The 18,715-nt window shown below is 45.4% G+C and overlaps 1 protein-coding gene and 1 long non-coding RNA gene across 2 annotated transcripts in view; one reads left to right on the top strand and one right to left on the bottom strand.

The window, feature by feature from the left end:
• Pard6g (par-6 family cell polarity regulator gamma) overlaps window positions 1–18,715 on the bottom strand; it is a 63,476-nt gene that overhangs the window by 25,290 nt on the left and 19,471 nt on the right. The window contains exon 2 of the mRNA XM_005065416.4: window positions 9,559–9,781. Coding sequence (XP_005065473.1) covers window positions 9,559–9,781 — 223 coding nt within the window. The remainder of the gene's footprint in view (window positions 1–9,558; window positions 9,782–18,715) is intronic.
• Window positions 9,674–16,425, top strand: LOC121144305. Its single transcript, XR_005881630.1, has 2 exons — window positions 9,674–9,800; window positions 16,161–16,425. It is a non-coding gene; the product is annotated as an uncharacterized LOC121144305 (long non-coding RNA).

Below are 18,715 nucleotides of genomic sequence, written 5' to 3'. Positions count from 1 at the left end.
ATGCCAAATGTTTAACAGAACACAGAATAAGATCAATGCCTACCCATAATTTCTATGACCATGCCAATCAAGATAATTCAGATGCCTGTTTTCCTGGAGACCTGGCCCTAATTCCTACTGACCTGCTGTGGGAACTCATTCTGCTTTCTCTGAGACCGCCTGTGAAGACTAGCTTCTCCCCAAGGCTCCCTAACCCATGCAACAGCTCCTTAGTGAGCATCTATTGTCTATAGGCCTTAGTGAGCACCTCCTGTTTGCAGGGCTTAGTGAGCACCTGCTGTTTGTAGGTACTCATGGAGACGGCAACTCCCAGCATTCCTACCATGTCTTCCCAGTGCACACTTTTGCAGGTACCTCAGAGCTGACTTTCACTTTATTTCCCCCCTTGACGTTCTACATGACTCTGTCCCAGATGCCCGTGTTCTCACTCCTTAGTCCACTCTCCAGCGACACAGACACTGCCTCCTCACCAAGCCTTCTGAGCTGTAGCCTTCTCTCTAATCCCTCCTTCCCAGCATGCCCTGCTCATCATGAGCACAGCACCTGTCACCTGGAAAAACTGCACTCCTGGGGCTATGCATAGGACACTCTAGGGCAGAAGCCTTGACCTCGTATCCTTAGGAGGCAGCAGAGTTCCGAGCACACAGTAGGTGCCTAATAAGAAAGGAGGTTCTGTAACCCAGTATCTAACTGACCACTCCTCAAAGTTCTGGGTACTAATGGAGAGTGGTGCTGGAGGTGGAGTAAACATTGAGGGGGCAGCGGGGGTGGGGGGTGGGGTGGGGGGTGGGGTGGGGGATGGGGTGGTGGTGGTAGCTCTGTTATGTGATGATGAAGGCCAAGACACTGGGAATTTTGTGGAGGGCTCTAGATTTTGTGGTATAAAGTTTGAGCTGGCTGACCTGGCAGTCATCCAGGTCAAAAGGAACAAAACAAGACTGACTTTTGGGAGATCATGTTTCTAAAATCTCTATGCTGAAGCAAATGGCCCCAGGCAACACCTGTGGCGAGTGAGCGACCAGCAAGGATCTAAGAATCTCAGTCCCCTTGCCTGCAAAGGGGCTGCTGAAAGGAGGCACGCTGCCTTTTCACTGATTCCTGCCAGCAGAAGTCTCTGCCAAACCTCACCAATGGATGTGAGTGGGGTCCGCGGCAGGCCTGCTTGGGGGACCCCTGCACTGTCAGTTAGCTCTAGAGCCCCTACTGGAAACCTCTGGACAGCACATGCCTTGCGGGGAGGCCCAAGCTCGCAGCCTGCCCTGCCTACCGCCTCTGGGCGCCTTCTTTGTCTACATAAGTAGCCTCTGCTGGTCTCTCAGGAGGCCTTATTCAAGCATTCATCTGCAAGTGGTCCCCAGAGATGCATGACAGTATGCCTGCTTTTCTCCCTAACCCCCGTTACTGAAACCACACTGCTCAGTTTCCACTTAGCACATGGCCTCCATCAGCAGAGACCCGTGCTGACAGAGCTGGAGCCATACTTGATCTGCTTGCCACAGTACCTACGAGAGACCACCAAGCTTTTGGGGAAATGGATGAACGTTCCAGTTTAGCATGCCTGAGACAGTTCACCATCAGACAAGACTCTATTGGTAGTATGATAGTCACTACAGTATTGCAGTGTCTGAGTGGTGTAGGTGGAGTACAGGTTTAGCCAGCAGCCACTGTAGCTGGCTGAAGAATTCCTCACATCTAAACTAGCCAGGAGCACATGCCATGACCTTTACTCTGGAAGCAAAGGAACATACTCCTCCTAGATTATCTATTACATTATTTTTGTTTAACAAAGATACGTGTTAACAAAAACACGATGTCTTTGAAATAAGTCTGAAAACCAATCACTTTGGCTCCATGTTATCATCAGCTTAAATTTATATATAAACCTATGTACTGCTGCCCAGTGAGTGACTCTGATGTCACAGAGAAGAAACAAGATGTTTTGAGACTTCCAATACATTGGTCAAAGTGACAGCAAATTAACTGCCCCATCATGTGAATTGCTCACATGAGATGTATCCACACTGCCAGATGACATGTGACAAAAGGTCAGACTCTACACTCACAAAGGTGAGGCCTACAGGAACGTCAATAAACAGCAGGTTCCAGGGCAGGCAGGATCCCAGGGTTTGTAGAGGCCCAGGGATGGCCGTCATCTGGGTAGTTCCAGTCATTCTGGCAGGAGGGATGGCATTTGCCATTGTGTTCAAGAAGACAAATTTAAAGGCCACAAGTTTCCATAGGACATGTTCAAAGATGCTTCAGATATCACACCGAGAGCCTACCGAGGGCAGGAACCCTGGACTTTGCTCAAACCTACCATCTAATTTGGCAATATTTTTATCCATGTATCCCAAGAGAGAGACTGACAGCTCTGTAACACGGCACAACATGGCTTAGAAGGAAGAAAGACTGGGAGATCAGCTACACAGTTACTGGTGGCATTTATGTCCATCATGGCAGGGTGATGTTTATCTTCACGGAGCTGCAAAGGGACAAAAGGGCAATGCCAGGCCAAGGCAACCTCCATGGCATGGGTACAACGACCTGTTTACCACATCTAAGGTCTGCAACCAGTTTGCCAAATGCTAAACGATGTCTTGGGGCAGGGAGTTATTTCCATGTCACCTGAATTTCTTTGCACAAATATGTCACAAACAGTCAAGTCTTAAAAAAGACATTTTATAAAGCATTTCACAATCAGGTGTATTTATGACATATGGCACTTAGAAAGCACGAAACCCAATTACAAACACACTAGACTGACTGTGTAAAAGCGGTCAGAAAGGAAAAAGGCATCCGCTCATTGACGTGACACCTCCCGGTTTGCACATCAGGTCCCTGTGGGGACTGCTAGATGATAATCAATGACAAACTAGACGAGAAAGGCACAAGGACACCAGGCAGACAACAAGCTGAGGCTCAAGGGTGGCTGGGAGTGGTTCCCAGACAGCCACGTTCCTCCGGGTGGTGGGCACCGCTGGTGTGTGGCTTCTCACTGGCTACCTCAGCACATTCTCTCCACGCCTACTCTAAGACAGGGGCAGCAGGCCTGTCGTTTCCTTCATGCTCCCACGCCGCTGTGTCAGAGGCCCTTTTGGCCTTTTTAAAAAGCAAAAGGAAACAAAACAAAAACATAGAAAAAGATAGAGAAGGGAAATTTCCCATACACGAGAGCTTCTGGGAATCCATGGCAGTACCAAAGCTCACATACTAGGTAGAGGGGCCCCTCCACCAGAGAAGTGAGAGCCAGCTCCACACCCGTCCCTGACAGCACAGGAATATAATGATATAATGGGGCCCATGCAGCAAAATGTATGTTACAGGAGTATCACGCAGCCTCTGAGGAAAGAGTAACTTGGGGAGTTCTGACCGCTCACTGATGTTTCCTGCTAAGTAAGCCTCCTACCAAGAGCCAACACATAAGAATCCAAGAAAAACAGCCAAGTGAGCCCATTCTTGTGCCCGATACTTTAAAACTGGGAGGGTCTGTAACCAAAGTCACAACTGTCCTACTTACTTATTTTTCACAGCAACTCAATTAATTGAAAAACAAGCAAATGTAACCTCACACAACTTCCGATAAATGTGTTTTGTTTATTCTAAAAGCCACATGCTTAGCTGCAACATGTACATTTATTTTAGGAACCCTCACCCCACCACTGCCCTAGCCCACCTTGCTCTGGGCAGGGCCTGTAGGTAGACAAAATTATGGGCATCACCTGTGTTTGAAGGACTCACTTGATGAATTAGTGGTAACAACGCTAGTGTCTACTTCCTGTTTATTGGGCTAAACATAAGAGACACTCTGAGGGTCTTTAAGGTCCTCAGTCCTCTGTTCTCTCACTATCAGCAGCTCCCACTAGGGAGGGCGGGAGGAAAAGGCAGGCAAGTAGAAAAATGAGTCACAGAAACTCACCAAGGCTGCAACCGAGGCATGCAAACTCCTCAACCTGAGCCCTTTGTTCCGGGCCTGCTGTAGTCCTTACCCACATGGACTGAGCATTAATTGAAGAGGAGTGGAATGGAAGCTGTTATTTACCAAAGAGAAAGGCCCAGGATTGCTAAGAGTTGCCCTAGAAAGATGATGGCAGAAGCCGACAAATGTAGAAGAAAGAAGTTGGTGCGACTGAAACCAAGGGCCTGCCATACGCCCTTCCCAAGCCTCCATGGACAGAAAGGCTGTGTGGCAGTCTTCAAGAAAACATCTCCCGATGAGGACCCAGTAGGACAAAAGGCAGTTAGTTGCTCCTGGCTGATTGTCTGGGCCCCAAATGCAGCCTTTTCTGTAAGAGAGACCTTGGACCTGCATGTACCATTAGCCCTGCCATAAGAATGCTGTGATACACTTTATCAGAAGAGTGTCAAATATTCTACCTGGACAACACTCACACTTAGGACACATTCCTATCTGGGCCTAGGCCACACCATAGTACAGCTGACTCTGGGGCATGGCATATACCTGAAGCATGGCTCATACCCAGGCACAGATCGTACCTGGGCATAGCTCACACCTGAGGCTTGGAAGAAACACCCAGAAAGTTTCTGACTATCAGGGAATATGTTAATTAGAAAGTCAAAATATTCCGGACAGGATGATCCACATTTACAGACTACAGTTTCTGATGTCCATGACCCCATCCCTTGGGAGTGGGGAAACTCACAAGTGGCCACACGTAGCAGGGATGGCTGAATTCTGGAAGTGAAGACTGGAGAAAACCCTGGGATCCTGTATCTCAGGTCAGAAGGGCACTGTGACTGCTGTTAGCTTTGCTGTGATACAGCTCACGAAGCTGCATTATTAAAGTGCAGTTTCGTATTCACGGAGGTCTCTAACCCTGGCACCTCTCACCCCTGTGATGTGTGTGTGGGTATGTGTGGGGCTTACTAGCAGTGCAGGTGGATGTTTATGCTTAGGCCAGAGGCTGACGGTGTATGTCTTTCCTTGATTGCTCTCCAGCTTTGTTTTTTGAGAAAAAAGTCTCTCACTGAAGTATATCAATTCAGCTAGGCTGGTTGCCCTTCAGGGATCCACCTTGTACTAGCTATGGGTTTGTTTGTTTGTTTTTGTTTCTTCAAGCTGACAAACAGGAGTTTGGTAAGAGGATACCTCAATGAGTAAATGTTCATGCCAGACTGGCCTGTAGGCAAGGCTGTGGTGTATTTTCTTAACTAGTGACTGATGCGGGAGGGCCCAGCCCATGGTGAATGAAGAACAGGAGGTCCTGGGGTATATAACAAAGCAGACTGAGCAAGCCAGTGAGAGCACTCTTGCATAGTTTATGCATCAGCTCCTGCCTCCCAGTTCCCGGCCTTTTCAGGCTCCTGCCATGAATTTCCCTCAGTGGTGGACTGTGGTGCAGAACTGTAAGCTAAGAGGCCCTCTCCATGTTGCTTTGGTCGCAGTGTTTGATCACAGCAATAGAAACCTAAGACATACCTGTCTGTCTCTACCCGACCCCAGCAGTGGGTCACAATGTTAGTATTCAGGCATCTGTCCTGGCCTGCCCTTGGGGTACTCACGGGATACACCCTCAGCTGCAGCCACTAAGAGCACCTCCTGTGCACATTCACTACCTTCCCTTTTAAAAGGGCCCTGCCCACCTCGCATCCATCCTCCCTCCCTGCCTCCCTCCCTGCCTCCCTCCCTCCCTCCCTCCTTTTTCTCCATGTCTGTTTTTCTCTCTTCCTCTGCCTCTCTTTCCTCTCTCCCACTGCTCTTGTCCCTAGAGGCCATTCTCTCCCTTCACCTTTCCCCTTTTTATGATACCTTTTCTTAATAAAAAACCCCTCCACTTGAACCCTGTGGCATGACATCTTTCTTGCTCCACTTTTTAAAAATTACAACAACAGACACATCTCCATACCTTGCTTTTTACATGGGTGCTAGAGGTCCAAACTCAAGACACCAAGCTTGTGTGGCAGGCACTTCACTGCCTGGGGCATCTTCCTAGCCCGAATCAACTGTTTGTCTTTACAAATTTGCTTATCCTGGGCTTTTCACATTCAGCAAACTCATTATTAAGGGTTCTATAAAGTCACTAAGAATAATGAATTAATAAATCCAGAGCCATGACCCCTGGAAAAATATATGTTCAGGTTACCACAAGACTCCAATCAGAACACTTTCAACAACCAGTCACTACATCACGTGACTTCTGTCTAAAGACAATGTTTGGTATTTACTAAGCCAGTGTCCAGGGGGCTTGAATGAAGGTTCTCTTACATGACATCTCCACGAGGCACACTACAACCTCCTTAGATACCACTTCAGCCCTCGGCCACTTTAAAGAGTGAAATCACCAACAAAAGACAAATAAGCAAAAGCGATAATGGCGTCATTGGACGCGTGTGAGAGATGGATGCTGGTAAGAGAAACACAGCATGAAGCGCTTTGCTGTGCTGCCTTCTCAGCCAAGAATGTACACAGCGAGTGGCTCAATGCGTCTCCACTCTGTGTGCATGTTCTCCAACGACCAGAAAACCACCGTTAATATTGACTTAGGGTTACAATAGCAGAAGCAGATAAGCTTTCAATTACAGAGCCCTTGAATAATGGGATCACAGTAAGTGGCCCTGGGTCCTGGCGTAGGTCCCTCAGCACACTGTTTGTGACCTTCACTGCCATGAGGTAATACTTAGCTCTCTCTTACGGCAGGTAATATTCGCTTGCATGGATCTGTTCACTGGAAGGTAGACTCTTGGGTTCTGTTAGTTCTTAGGCTGTTGTGAATGGTACTGTGCAAGTCTATGTGGATGTGTACCCACACACTTGGGTTCTGCAGGGAATTCTAGTTGAAAGGGATACTTGCCTGTCATCTTATTGTTATGTCCTCATGTGGCTTGAGGGCAGACATTACTGTAAGGGCCAGGACAGTTTTAAGCATAGTTGACGGTTTATTTCAACATTTATGAAGAATGCTTACTTTTCATTGGTGTGGTAATAGAGTTTCTCCCTAAAAATCTGTGTCAGTCAGTGCTGGGAAGTTGGCTGCCATTTAGGAGCAAGTGCTGCTCTTGTAGAGGGTTAGGCCTTGGTTACAAGCACCCACATCAGAGAGCTTACAACCACCTGTACCTCCAACTCCAGGGGACCCCACACCTTCTGGCTTCCATGGGCACTGCACTCACACGCATCAACCAACTTTAAAAAAGTCTGTGTCAATATGGGAACCACCTGGGACTCACTGAACCCATTGGCCTCTCTAGGCCAATGTCATGGAAAGAAAATGGACTATGAGTGTTGACCCCTGGTAGTCTTCAGCCACATGGACACAAGATCTGCATGGTTATGTACCAGCAAGGCTATCCTGCAGACAAATGTGCCCAGATGTCCACAGATGTACAGATGCATAGATCTGCCTCTCTGGCACAGTTACTCCAGTCAGAACTCCATGAGGAGGGTGAAGAGAAGGTTCTGAGTTATCCAGAGGTATAAAGAGGGGCCAGGATAGTGCACATGGGCCCAGCAAAGAGTTCGTAGATATGGGAACCCAACAATAATCAGGAACTTTCCCACCTTGGAAAGGATACAGGACCCCACAAGAAGGATCCGAGCTTATATAATACGAAAAAGCCAGCTTTGCAATGCCATACAGCTATTCAGGGCAGAGGAAAAATAAGAGCAAGGAAAAATAAATAACCTTGGGAGGGCGCTGGGCCTCAGACTGCATGCTGAAGGAGGGAAAGCCACTCCAGCTGTGGGGAGGTTGGTGCAGTCCCACCCGCAGCATGCCGACCTGAGCTCCCAGTCTGACTCCAGGTTCAGCCGCTCCATGGTGGGGGGCATACCTCACTCAAGCTGGACCTTCACCCCTTTACCTGCCCCTTGGGAGCAAGGCCATGAGCTGGGGTCACTGTGGCACAGCCAGGAACCAGCACCAGGGGCCTTGTAGTCTGGTGGAGATGAACCACAAGCCACCCTAAAAACCTGTAATGGGTGACATCAAGAGAAAAGAAGAAGAGGACAGGCAGGCAGAGGAAAACATGAGCTAATTAGAACTGACACTGAGAAAGAAGGCAGAGAGTGCCAGTGGATGGATTTTCCAGTGGTGTGATGGGCAGAGTTCTAGGATGGGGTAGGAAGATGCAGGAGTGTACATCAGGACCAGCTATGGCTACTGCAGACGACAGAGGAGGGACAAGAGGGACACTCTGGGCTACAAAGAGCTACAGGGAGCACAAGAGTCTTGATTTCCTATGTCTCCGAATCACTCTGAGAAGGGGCAGCTCTACTGGTCTCTTGCGTCATCAGCAACATGCAGGTTCTACGATAATACAGACGCCAACATGTTCTGGTTTTGTGCCAGAGAACTGGACTGAAGTGAGGTCAGGAGTTTCCTACCGTCTGCCATCAGCACGAGTAAGAATAATAAAGATCAATATTTACAGGCCACAGACTGCTGTCTTTCGACGTTTTACTTCACTGTAACTGGATGAGTGGTGCCACTGTCACTCATATTTTGCAAACAAAGACACTAAGAAGGCCTGGCTAACAATTGTGAGCCCCACGGCCAGCATCACACCCTGGCTCTTCCATCTCCTCACTCAGCACACCACAGTGGCTGTCTCTGGCTCTTTCCATGACGCCCAGAAAGGATGGTGGGGCCCACGAGAAGGATCTGAGCTCACATGACGGACGTGCTCACACAGTGGCCATGCTGCCACTCAGGGAAGAGGAAGAAGGGAGCATGAAATAATACTGAAAGGGTGGAGGGAAAAGACACCCAAGGTGCAGCCGTTCACAGCAGGCATGGCTTGGGGCTGCCTGGCGCTGCAGGGTCTCCACTGGCTCCTCAGTCTGCCCTTCTCCCGGCCAGTGCTCGCAATGCTCAAGGTAGGTTTGCCCCAGGAAGAAGGATAATAGTTAATAAATCGACTATAAAAAGCCCTCGTTCTACTTCTAAGCACCCCCTGCAGCTGGCTCTTTCCATTAACCTAATATTTTTAAGTGACAAGGCTCTGCCAAGCTTAGATGTGAGAAAACGAAATCTGAGGTGCACTTCTGAGGGGCAAACAGGATGAGTTCCCAGCTGCCTGGCCAGCCTGTCACCAACCTGCCTGTGCCAGTAACTTATTTCAATACAAAATGGTGTTTGCTTACAAATGCTGGGATTTTAGAGGTTAGAGTTACCCAAAGTTACAATTTAAAGCCAATATTTTCCCTAGTTTCACAGAGATGTGAAAAGTACATACCAAGTATGGTCCTCTAGTGTAATTCTTAAGATGCTGACAAACGCCCCTTTGTTACTGAATTCACTTGCTTCTAGTTAAAATGCTAAAAATATCGGCATTATTTACTCTTCACAAAAGACTCAAAGTATTTGTACTATTTTTCTTACATCTTTAAAAGGCAGAGGTCAATGCTATTTAAGGCGGAAAAGGCAATTTAGCTACTTTTAAGACCTTTAAGCAATTAGTATTGATCTGAAAATTAACTTTAAAGTCCTCTACTACAGGCCAAAAACCGAATCTTTGTGTCCCATACCAAGAGAGGGCAAAGTGTCCTACTTCTGCCCTAAGTGACTGCTGGGTGAGCAGGGCGGTGCAGTTGCCTCATACCTCGCTTCTGGATGAAGACCCTAAGCAAGGGGTTTGCACTTGAGACGGCCTTGCAGAAGTTGTCATCATTGTTGATGGGCAGCAGGTCCCCATGTACGTCAGCATAGCCGATGGTCACCTCGGTGTTAGAGATGTGGTGGGTGTGCACGACCAGCTGGTAGAAGTCTTCAAACTTCCCAGGCTTATGACGGTCCAAGGAGAACCTTCGGAATTCGGCCCCAAACTACAAGGCAAGAGAGGAGGTAAGTGAACACTGGGAAGAATCCGTGAGAAGGAGGTACAGTGTGTTCATGGAACCCTGTAGTAACTAAGCCCCCATGAGCCACGAGCTGCCCCATGCTACTGTCTTGTGACTGAGCAAGTCAAATCCTATTTAAAATATATAAAGTATGTTTTTAATTTTGGTTTTAAAGTAGTAGGTTTTCAGGTAGCCTTTAGAAAAAAATCCCCTTTATTTTGATTAATCCTCTCCAAGTTTCCTACCCCTCCCTGCTTAAACCTTTCCACTCACAGAATTTACGGTAAGTGGCGGCACCACAAATGCTAATGCCCAGGGCCAACTGCTTTTCTCCAGCCCCAACCTGGTTGCCCATGGAGCTGCACACAGAGCTTATGCTCACAGCAGAGGACCCCATCCCACAGCATACTGGACACCTCTTGAAGGTGGCAAGGAAATGGCCATCGTCAATCTGGCCTGAGGGTCTTGGCTTAGCATAGTCTTCAGTATAATTAAGAGGTAAATGAGTGGGCTCTAACATACACAGAGATTAAATGTTTAATGTTACACATGAATAGCCACTATATCATCTGGGTGTCATACTGGACAAATCATTTCAAGTTCCTAAGGTTTGGGTCAAAAATCATCTACAAAGTTCTCAGATTTGGGGATGTAGCCCGGGAATTTGTGTTTTTAACAGGTCCTCAGAAGTAACTAATGTTAGTGTCTGGGACTTACACTCCGAGGAGCAGTGGTTTAAGGGAATCAATGTCCAGAGGTTCGTGTGAAGACCCACTTGTCCAGGTAGTAATTGCTGTCCCCACTTCTTACAGGTTCCCCAGAGCAAATTTAACCTCTTACCTACCTACACTGTCCAGGATACCTAACAAAGGAACAATTCAAAATGCTGGCTTGGGGAAAGCTACATCCAGTGACTAGTCAGAAGTCTACCGTCTCCTCCCCCACACTCAGTAAGGGGAGAAGCATGGCCCCCCCACTCAGTAAGGGGAGAAGCATGGCCCCCACACTCAGTAAGGGGAGAAGCATGGCCCCCACACTCAGTAAGGGAGAAGCATGGCCCCCACACTCAGTAAGGAGAAGCATGGCCCCCCACTCAGTAAGGAGAAGCATGGCCCCCTCACTCAGTAAGGAGAAGCATGGCCCCCCCCACTCAGTAAGGAGAAGCATGGCCCCCCACTCAGTAAGGAGAAGCATGGCCTCCACACTCAGTAAGGAGAAGCATGGCCTCCACACTCAGTAAGGGGAGAACTATGTCCCCCACACACTCAGTAAGGAGAAGCATGGCCCCCCCACTCAGTAAGGAGAAGCATGGCCTCCACACTCAGTAAGGAGAAGCATGGCCTCCACACTCAGTAAGGAGAAGCATGGCCTCCACACTCAGTAAGGGGAGAACTATGTCCCCCACACACTCAGTAGGGGAAAAAGTATACCCTTTACACTCAGTAAGGGGAGAAGCATGGCCCCCTACTCAGTTAGGGGAGAAGCATGGCCCCCCCACTCAGTTAGGGGAGACGCATGGCCCCCCACTCAGTTAGGGGAGAAGCATGGCCCCCCACTCAGTAAGGAGAAGCATGGCCCCCACACTCAGTAAGGAGAAGCATGGCTCCCACACTCAGTTAGGGGAGACGCATGGCCCCCCACTCAGTTAGGGGAGAAGCATGGCCCCCACTCAGTTAGGGAGAACGTATGTCCCCCACACTCAGTTAGGGGAGAAGCATGGCCCCCCACTCAGTAAGGAGAAGCATGGCCCCCACACTCAGTTAGGGGAGAAGCATGGCTCCCACACTCAGTAGGGAGAAGCATGGCCCCCACACTCAGTTAGGGAGAAGCATGGCTCCCACACTCAGTAAGGAGAAGCATGGCCTCCACACTCAGTTAGGGGAGAAGCATGGCCCCACACTCAGTAAGGGGAGAACTATGTCCCCCACGCACTCAGTAGGGGAAAAGTATACCCTTTACATTCAGTAAGGGGAGAACTATGGCCCCCACACTCAGTAAGGGGGAAGGAGTATGGCCCCTAAATTCAGGTTTGACTAGTCACATTTATGAACGGCTAATGCCCTGGAGAGAGCAGAGGAAAGGGCTCTCTCCTGTCTCCACTGGTGTCAGAGGTGCAGATTAGACTTTCACCCCGCTCCCATTACTCAGGAAAACACATCATTTCTTCTCGGCACTTTACAAAGGGTGCCCCAGCAACAGACGGCCTGAGAGGAACATGCTGGTCTTCACCCACTGGGGAGGAAAAACTGTAAGATACAGTTTTAAAGAGATAAAGCCTACAACCCATGTTCTGTATGGCTTTTTTCCCATTTACTCATCCAATCAAATCATAACATATTTATTTGGGCAGTCTCCATGTTTCTCATCTGTGTAGTTGCCTTCTGCTGAGTCCGTGAGCACATGCCCCTTTCTTCCTGATGAAGACACAGAGAGCTGTAACGATGAGTAATGTAACCCCAGGAGCAGTTTGCTCATGTCCAGGCCTTGTTTGGGTATCCTCAGCAGGATGCATGACTGCACACTCACCTGAGGAACACCCTTGTAGGTGTGCTTACAGCCCTCCACTGCAGAGTCAGCACCCACACTAAATACCCAAGCTAATCAACATGCAGCTCAAAGTGTTTCTCAGTATTAAACACTTTTCCTAAAATGTGTACCTTCCTATGGTAATTTGGAAAGACAAAAGAATCCAGACTTTTCTTAAGGTTAAAAAGTCTGGTTTGTGCCTGACCATGTGAGGTTTGCCACTTACAGAGCCTGTTATGTGTGTTTAATAAGGTCCAGAGTTCCAACAGAGGTGTGAAAACGTGATGTAATAAACTCGTTTTATCTAAAAATTTAAAATTCTTATTCTCCACTTAACTTGAGGTTAAACAAGCGGGCTCCAAATGAAGGAATTAATAGTTGCAACTCAATGCCATAGAATTCTTGGTAAAGCCAAGGTCTTCTACCTTCTGGAAACTGGATGTGTGGCTCTGGTGACTAGATGATGAGTCTTGGACGTCAAGTGTTTTTCCTCTGTCTACTTTGAGCAAACTCAGAAGCTGCTCATACTGAACTTGCAGCAGACAGTCATCTAAATGATGCTGATGGTTGACTTACTCTTGGCACGTGGAGCAGGGAACGGCCCAAGAGCCCTTCTTCACTCCCCTGCTCACCTGGGAGCCCCACCCTCGCTGGCTTTACTCTCTCTTACACGGCATTTGATTGGTTTATGTGACAAAGCTCGTGCTGGTGTTGACATGCATAACCGTAAAAAACAAAAACAAAAACAAAAACAACCCAAAAAACCCCCAGACACTTCCTGTCACCGAGCAATAGATACCTTTCACTGAATGCAGGATGTCTAAGGTACTTATTCTGAACGACCACAGTTATTTATCAATATTGGTATCAGCATCAACAATTGACCATAATTTAATAAACACTGTCACAACTCAATCTAAAACCTTTAAAGGGTAAATTCTCTAATTCACATTAGCCATTTTTATTTAAATATTTCTAATTCTTTTGTAATTTCATGCTTATATATAACTTTTATTTGATCACACCCAGCCTAAGTCTTCACTCCCACACCCTTCCCTTCCTGTCCTCCTCCTCTGGAAGCATTGCCGCACGCACATACACGTGATTATACGCCTGCGCAGACAGCTCATCAGCAGCCACTCTCTTGACATGTGCCACGTTGTTTGCTTGTTTTTCAGATAGGGTCTTCCTATGTAGTCCAGTTTGGACTCAGTTCTTATTTTCCTGCCTTGGCCTGGTAAGAGGTAATTACAGAAGTATGACAATGCCACGGCTGCCTCATTTTAGTCGTTTTACACAATTCAGGGTGATAATTACACTGCATCTAAAATGTGCCTACATACCCCCTCTCACAATGCTGTGTGTGTGTGTGTGTGTGTCACCTAAGCTGGTCTTGAACTCATGGACTTAAATTTTCCTAACTCAGCCTCCTGAGTGATAGCGTTACAAGTGTGAACCCAGTGTCCCTATCTCTGGAGCTCTTCCCACTTTGCAAGCCGAAAATACCATTGAACAACAATTTAGGAGTAATTTTAACAGATTTATAACCATATGAAAAAAATTCAACTTTAACTTATGTAAACTTCTTATTATACAGAAGAATGACAGACAATCAAGCATAAGTTAGTAGGACAGAAGAATAGAAGAAAAATTATTTGGATAGTAATAGATGAAAAAATTCCAGAGAAAAGGGATTATGTAAACTTTCTGACCATTAAAAACGATTGTTTATCCTATTTTAAAATGTGTAATGGGAATACGAAACCAGATTTCACTGGCTAGATTCGGCTGGGTGTGGTGACACGCACACAGGCAGGTGAGCACTCGCACCCCCCCCAGCCTCCCACAGCAGCTTTGCTGGGCCTAGCTAGGCCAGGAGACAAGTTAGTGAATAACATATCAAAGGCCCCCTTTCCCACCAGCATAGAGCACTAAACTGAGGCAGTATGCTTTTTCCCTGGAGGAATTAATTCTAGACACAGGGGAGGACACATACACGAGCTGAGGAAGGGCACCTTTCCTGAAACAGACTTAGGAAAGAAAGGAGCAAGTAGCCAGAGCAATCTCCCAGCAGCCATGGGTCTTTCGCGTCCTGAGCCATCAACACATGATGGATGGGACCAACTGCTTACACTAACACAGATTACTACCTTTTAGAGAGTGCGAGGGAATCTGTCTATTATTATGAAAACTGGCAAATAAAGAGCAAGAATCAAGTGCTTTTTAAAGGAAGAATACTTGTCACTGGGAAACTCACATGTGTGTGACTCCTTAGTATCCACAACATTAAGCAAAATAAACTGTCATTCCATTATTTGGACAACACTAACACACTCTGTAGGTAATCTTGGTCTTTATCTCTGCAGCAAGATAGCAAACACTGAGGGAAGTGGACAGGTTTAGCTTTTAAAGCTCAAAAGAGAATGAATCTCAATACAAGATTCTTAGACCAGTAAGTGAAAGTACATTATCCTCAGCTGGGCACGGTGGCTCATGCCTGTGATCCTAGTACACAGGAGATTGAGGTAGGAGGATCACCACAAGTTCCAGGACATCCTGGGCTACATAAAAAGACACTGTCTCAAAAAAAGTATTTACATAAAAATGGAATTTATTTTCATTCCCTTTAATGTATACTCAACAATAACAACATCTTTATGATTATGCAGTTAGAAAAAAGATACACATTATTTGAGATTATATATATATATATATATATATACACATATATCTTTTATCTTTCCCATCTTATCTCTCCTCCCTTCCCCCATCTCTTGAAATGGAGATCTTCCAGTTCAGTGAGAGGTCCTACCTCAAGGCAATAAGCCAGAGAGTGATAAAGGAAGACATCCTCCTGCCCCAGCCTCTAGATGTATGCTCCCCCCTCAACCATGTACACATACCAACATACCACACACAGACAGAAAGAATTATAAGAGAAATTCAAATACACATAGACATTGATGAAAATATACCAAAACCATACAGACTAAAGCAGCACAAACAGGGAAATATATGAGTATAAAAACCTAAAAGGAAAGTCATTATTAGAAACTAAGAAAAAGTACAAACCTAATCCAAACAAGCAGAATGGACTGGAGATTAGAAAAAAAATAGGGAAAGAAACAAAGAAAAAAGTCGAGTCTTTGACAAGACCAACAAAATCAGCACATCTTTAGGTAGGATGAAAAAAAGAAGCAATTCAAATGATCCAAATCACAAATGGAAGGGAGGACAATGCTGTCGATGCTTATGGACAAGGGATTGTGAGTATCCATTAGCAATGGCCACTGTGATAAGGAGCCTGGATCCCTGCAAGAGATATCTGATTCTAGGATATGGCTCAGGAAACATGTGAGATGAGCCTGGCCATTTCAGAACAGCAGAAAGCCAGGAAGCAAAACAAACCCCACAAACATGGAGCATGTTGAAGGAGACAGGAACCAACTGGGCAACATGCCAGGGGCCAAAGCTGGAACAATTTGAGCAACAAAACAAAATAGCACAAAATAAACATCCACGAGTCCACACAGATACAAACAAATGCCAGAATAAATAGTTGGGTAGACACAGCTTCCATGCAGAAGAATACTAAATAATTTATCTGGATACATCACCCTCAGGAAGGGGCCGCGTGGTTCCCCACCTTCTAAAGATAGGCTCTACGTAAGGAATTTGCTCTGTGGAAAGGGAGAAGAAGGACCCCACAGTGGGGTATCTGGACACACTTCCCTGCTTAGGGATCAAGATCATCAGCAATGGTAAGCCAGCGTGGCCAGTGTGGATGCCTGTATGATGGGTAGAAACGGTACACAGCCATTGTTGTTTTCCCTTTCAGAGTCACAATCCTAGTCTAATGATGAGAAGCACAACAAAGAACAGATCGCCATCAAGGGACGGCCTGTAAAACACTGACCAGTAGTCTCAAAAACAAAGAGGTCATCAAAACACGAGGAGAGTGAGGAGTAACCACAATGAAAAGGGATGCAGGAGACATCACAGCTAAGCAGAATGAGTTCTCCTGCGTCTTGGAACATTAGGTTAGAAAGAACACTCAGGAAAAACTAAATCCAAATAAAGTATAGCCTCAGCTAATTATGGTCTATCAGCATCGGCTCATTCATTACAAAAATGCCCCGAACTGAGAAAACAATCATGGTATGTATGGGAATCCTCCGTATCTTAACGGCAATCTTTCTGTAAATTTAAAACTGTCCTAAAATGATTTAAAACATTTTTGTATCAGTCTACAAAGTAGCAGGTCTCTCTGTGACATTTTCATCTCTACTGGGTTTTGGCTTATCTGCTCTTGTTCTTCACACAGTGCCCCCTCCCCCCTCCCGCACCCCTCTGCTCTTCGTGCTCACCTTTTCATTTTCATGCTATGCGTGTTGTTACTGTCCCCACACCCATACTTACACCTCGTCCCCCATCCTGTCTCATGGGCCCTTTTCTAAGGTTTTATGGATGGAACCGTAAATATCATATTAACTCACTGGCTCAGAAGGAAAAAAAACCCATGCTTTCTCTCATATGCAGACCTTAGCTTCTAATTTTTAGATGTGTGTAATTATGTGGGTGTGAATGTAGGTATAGTTAATCAATCTAAAGTAAAATTTTAAGAAAAGATTATATACAAATCCTGCGAGTGACCATATGATGAATACTGGATATCCTAGATGCTATAGACAGATTCCAAGGATGATACAAACTGTGAGGACTTACTAAAAAGCAAAGAGAAACTCTGAGTAACTTATTGAATTACTTGAATTAAATTAATTTCTCAATGCCCACTGAGACGACTCCAGGTCTAGATGCCTTCACTCAGGAATTCTACCAAATGTTCACGAAATTTATAGCAATCATTCACAAACTCTTCAAAACATATGAGGGAATACATCTTACCTTTTCCTATAAGGCCAATTTTGTTCTGATACCAACACCAAAAAAAAAAAAAAGGCATAAAAAATCTACAGATCCAAATCCAACATGAAGAGGACAAAAAATCATTAGAAATGTCATCAATCTATAATCATTAATATAAAAAAGAAACTACACAACCAGAACCAGCTAAGTGAACTACAGGTGTTCACATCTGAAAATAAATTATTGTAATAAACAACATTAAAGGCCAAAAGCAACACAATCATCACATCATGAAAGACAGTAAAATAGAACTCAACTAACTAGGACAACCCCAGCTAATGCTGCACTTAACAGTTTAAGGCAGACTAGTTTGCTCCAGAATTAAGAAGAAGTCAAGAATGTTCACTTTCACATTTGAAAACATGCGAGTAAGAAAAGGAAAAGGATGTTCTAATATTTCTATTCATAGACAGAATTTATCTAAAATTTCCTAGAGCCGATGAATGAGTTCAGTGCAGTTTAAGGACACAGTATCACTACACAAAACAAATTTTATTGTTATACCTTAGCAATGAACAATCATTCTGGAAATAAAGTTTAAAAACAAATAACAATTCTATTAATAACATATTGAAGAGATACAACGTTTAGGAATAAAGTAAACAAGAGACATGAAAACTACTGAATGTTGTTGAAAAATTAAATAAGTTACAAATGGATGAAGGCATTCCATGTTCATGAATTACAGAACTCGATGTCTGTAAATGCTCCCTCTACAGGTTCATAGCAACCCCTATCAAAATCACTGCCTTTGGGATGGTAACTGCCAAGCTGGTCCTAAAAGTATTTGGAAATGTGAAAGACACAAAATGTGGAAAAGAATCAATCTTGAAAAGAAGAACTGGAGGATTCACACTGTACTGATACACTGTAATAATTAATCGTGTCAACTGTATTGAATTGGGAAGACCGGCCTTGCGTGAGTGCTACCATCCTATGAGGCAGTAAAGAGTTCAGCAGAATAGGCATGTACTCCCTCTGGTTTCTGGCCATTTGATATGAACTGCTCTGCCCTGTCATGGCCTCTGTACTCATGATGGACTGAAGTAGTAACTAGAGTAAATCTTGCCCTCTTTTAGCTGCTCATGCAGGTATTTTGTCACAGTAACCTGAAGTCTGACTAGTACATATATGATTAATGGAATAGAATCAAGGCACATACATGGAATAAAATACCTGACTTGTGACCAATTGATTTCTGTTAAGAATGTCAAGACAATCCTAAGCAAGAGGAAATAATTTTTTCAACATAGTGTTGGGACAACTGCACATCCATGTGAGAACACTGAAGGTGGACACAAAAATTGGTTCAGATTGAATCAGGGGGTAAACACAATAGCTAGGTATTTTAAAAACTCTTAGAATACATAGAATTAAATTTTTATTACTTGGGTTAGGCAATTATTACTTAGATATGACACCCATGGCATAAACAACAAAAGAAAAAATAGACCAACTGGATTTCAT

The sequence above is a fragment of the Mesocricetus auratus genome, unplaced genomic scaffold (genome assembly GCF_017639785.1).
Source record: "Mesocricetus auratus isolate SY011 unplaced genomic scaffold, BCM_Maur_2.0 Super-Scaffold_100015, whole genome shotgun sequence".
Lineage (NCBI taxonomy): Eukaryota > Metazoa > Chordata > Mammalia > Rodentia > Cricetidae > Mesocricetus > Mesocricetus auratus.
This window is presented reverse-complemented; position numbering and strand designations above follow the sequence as displayed.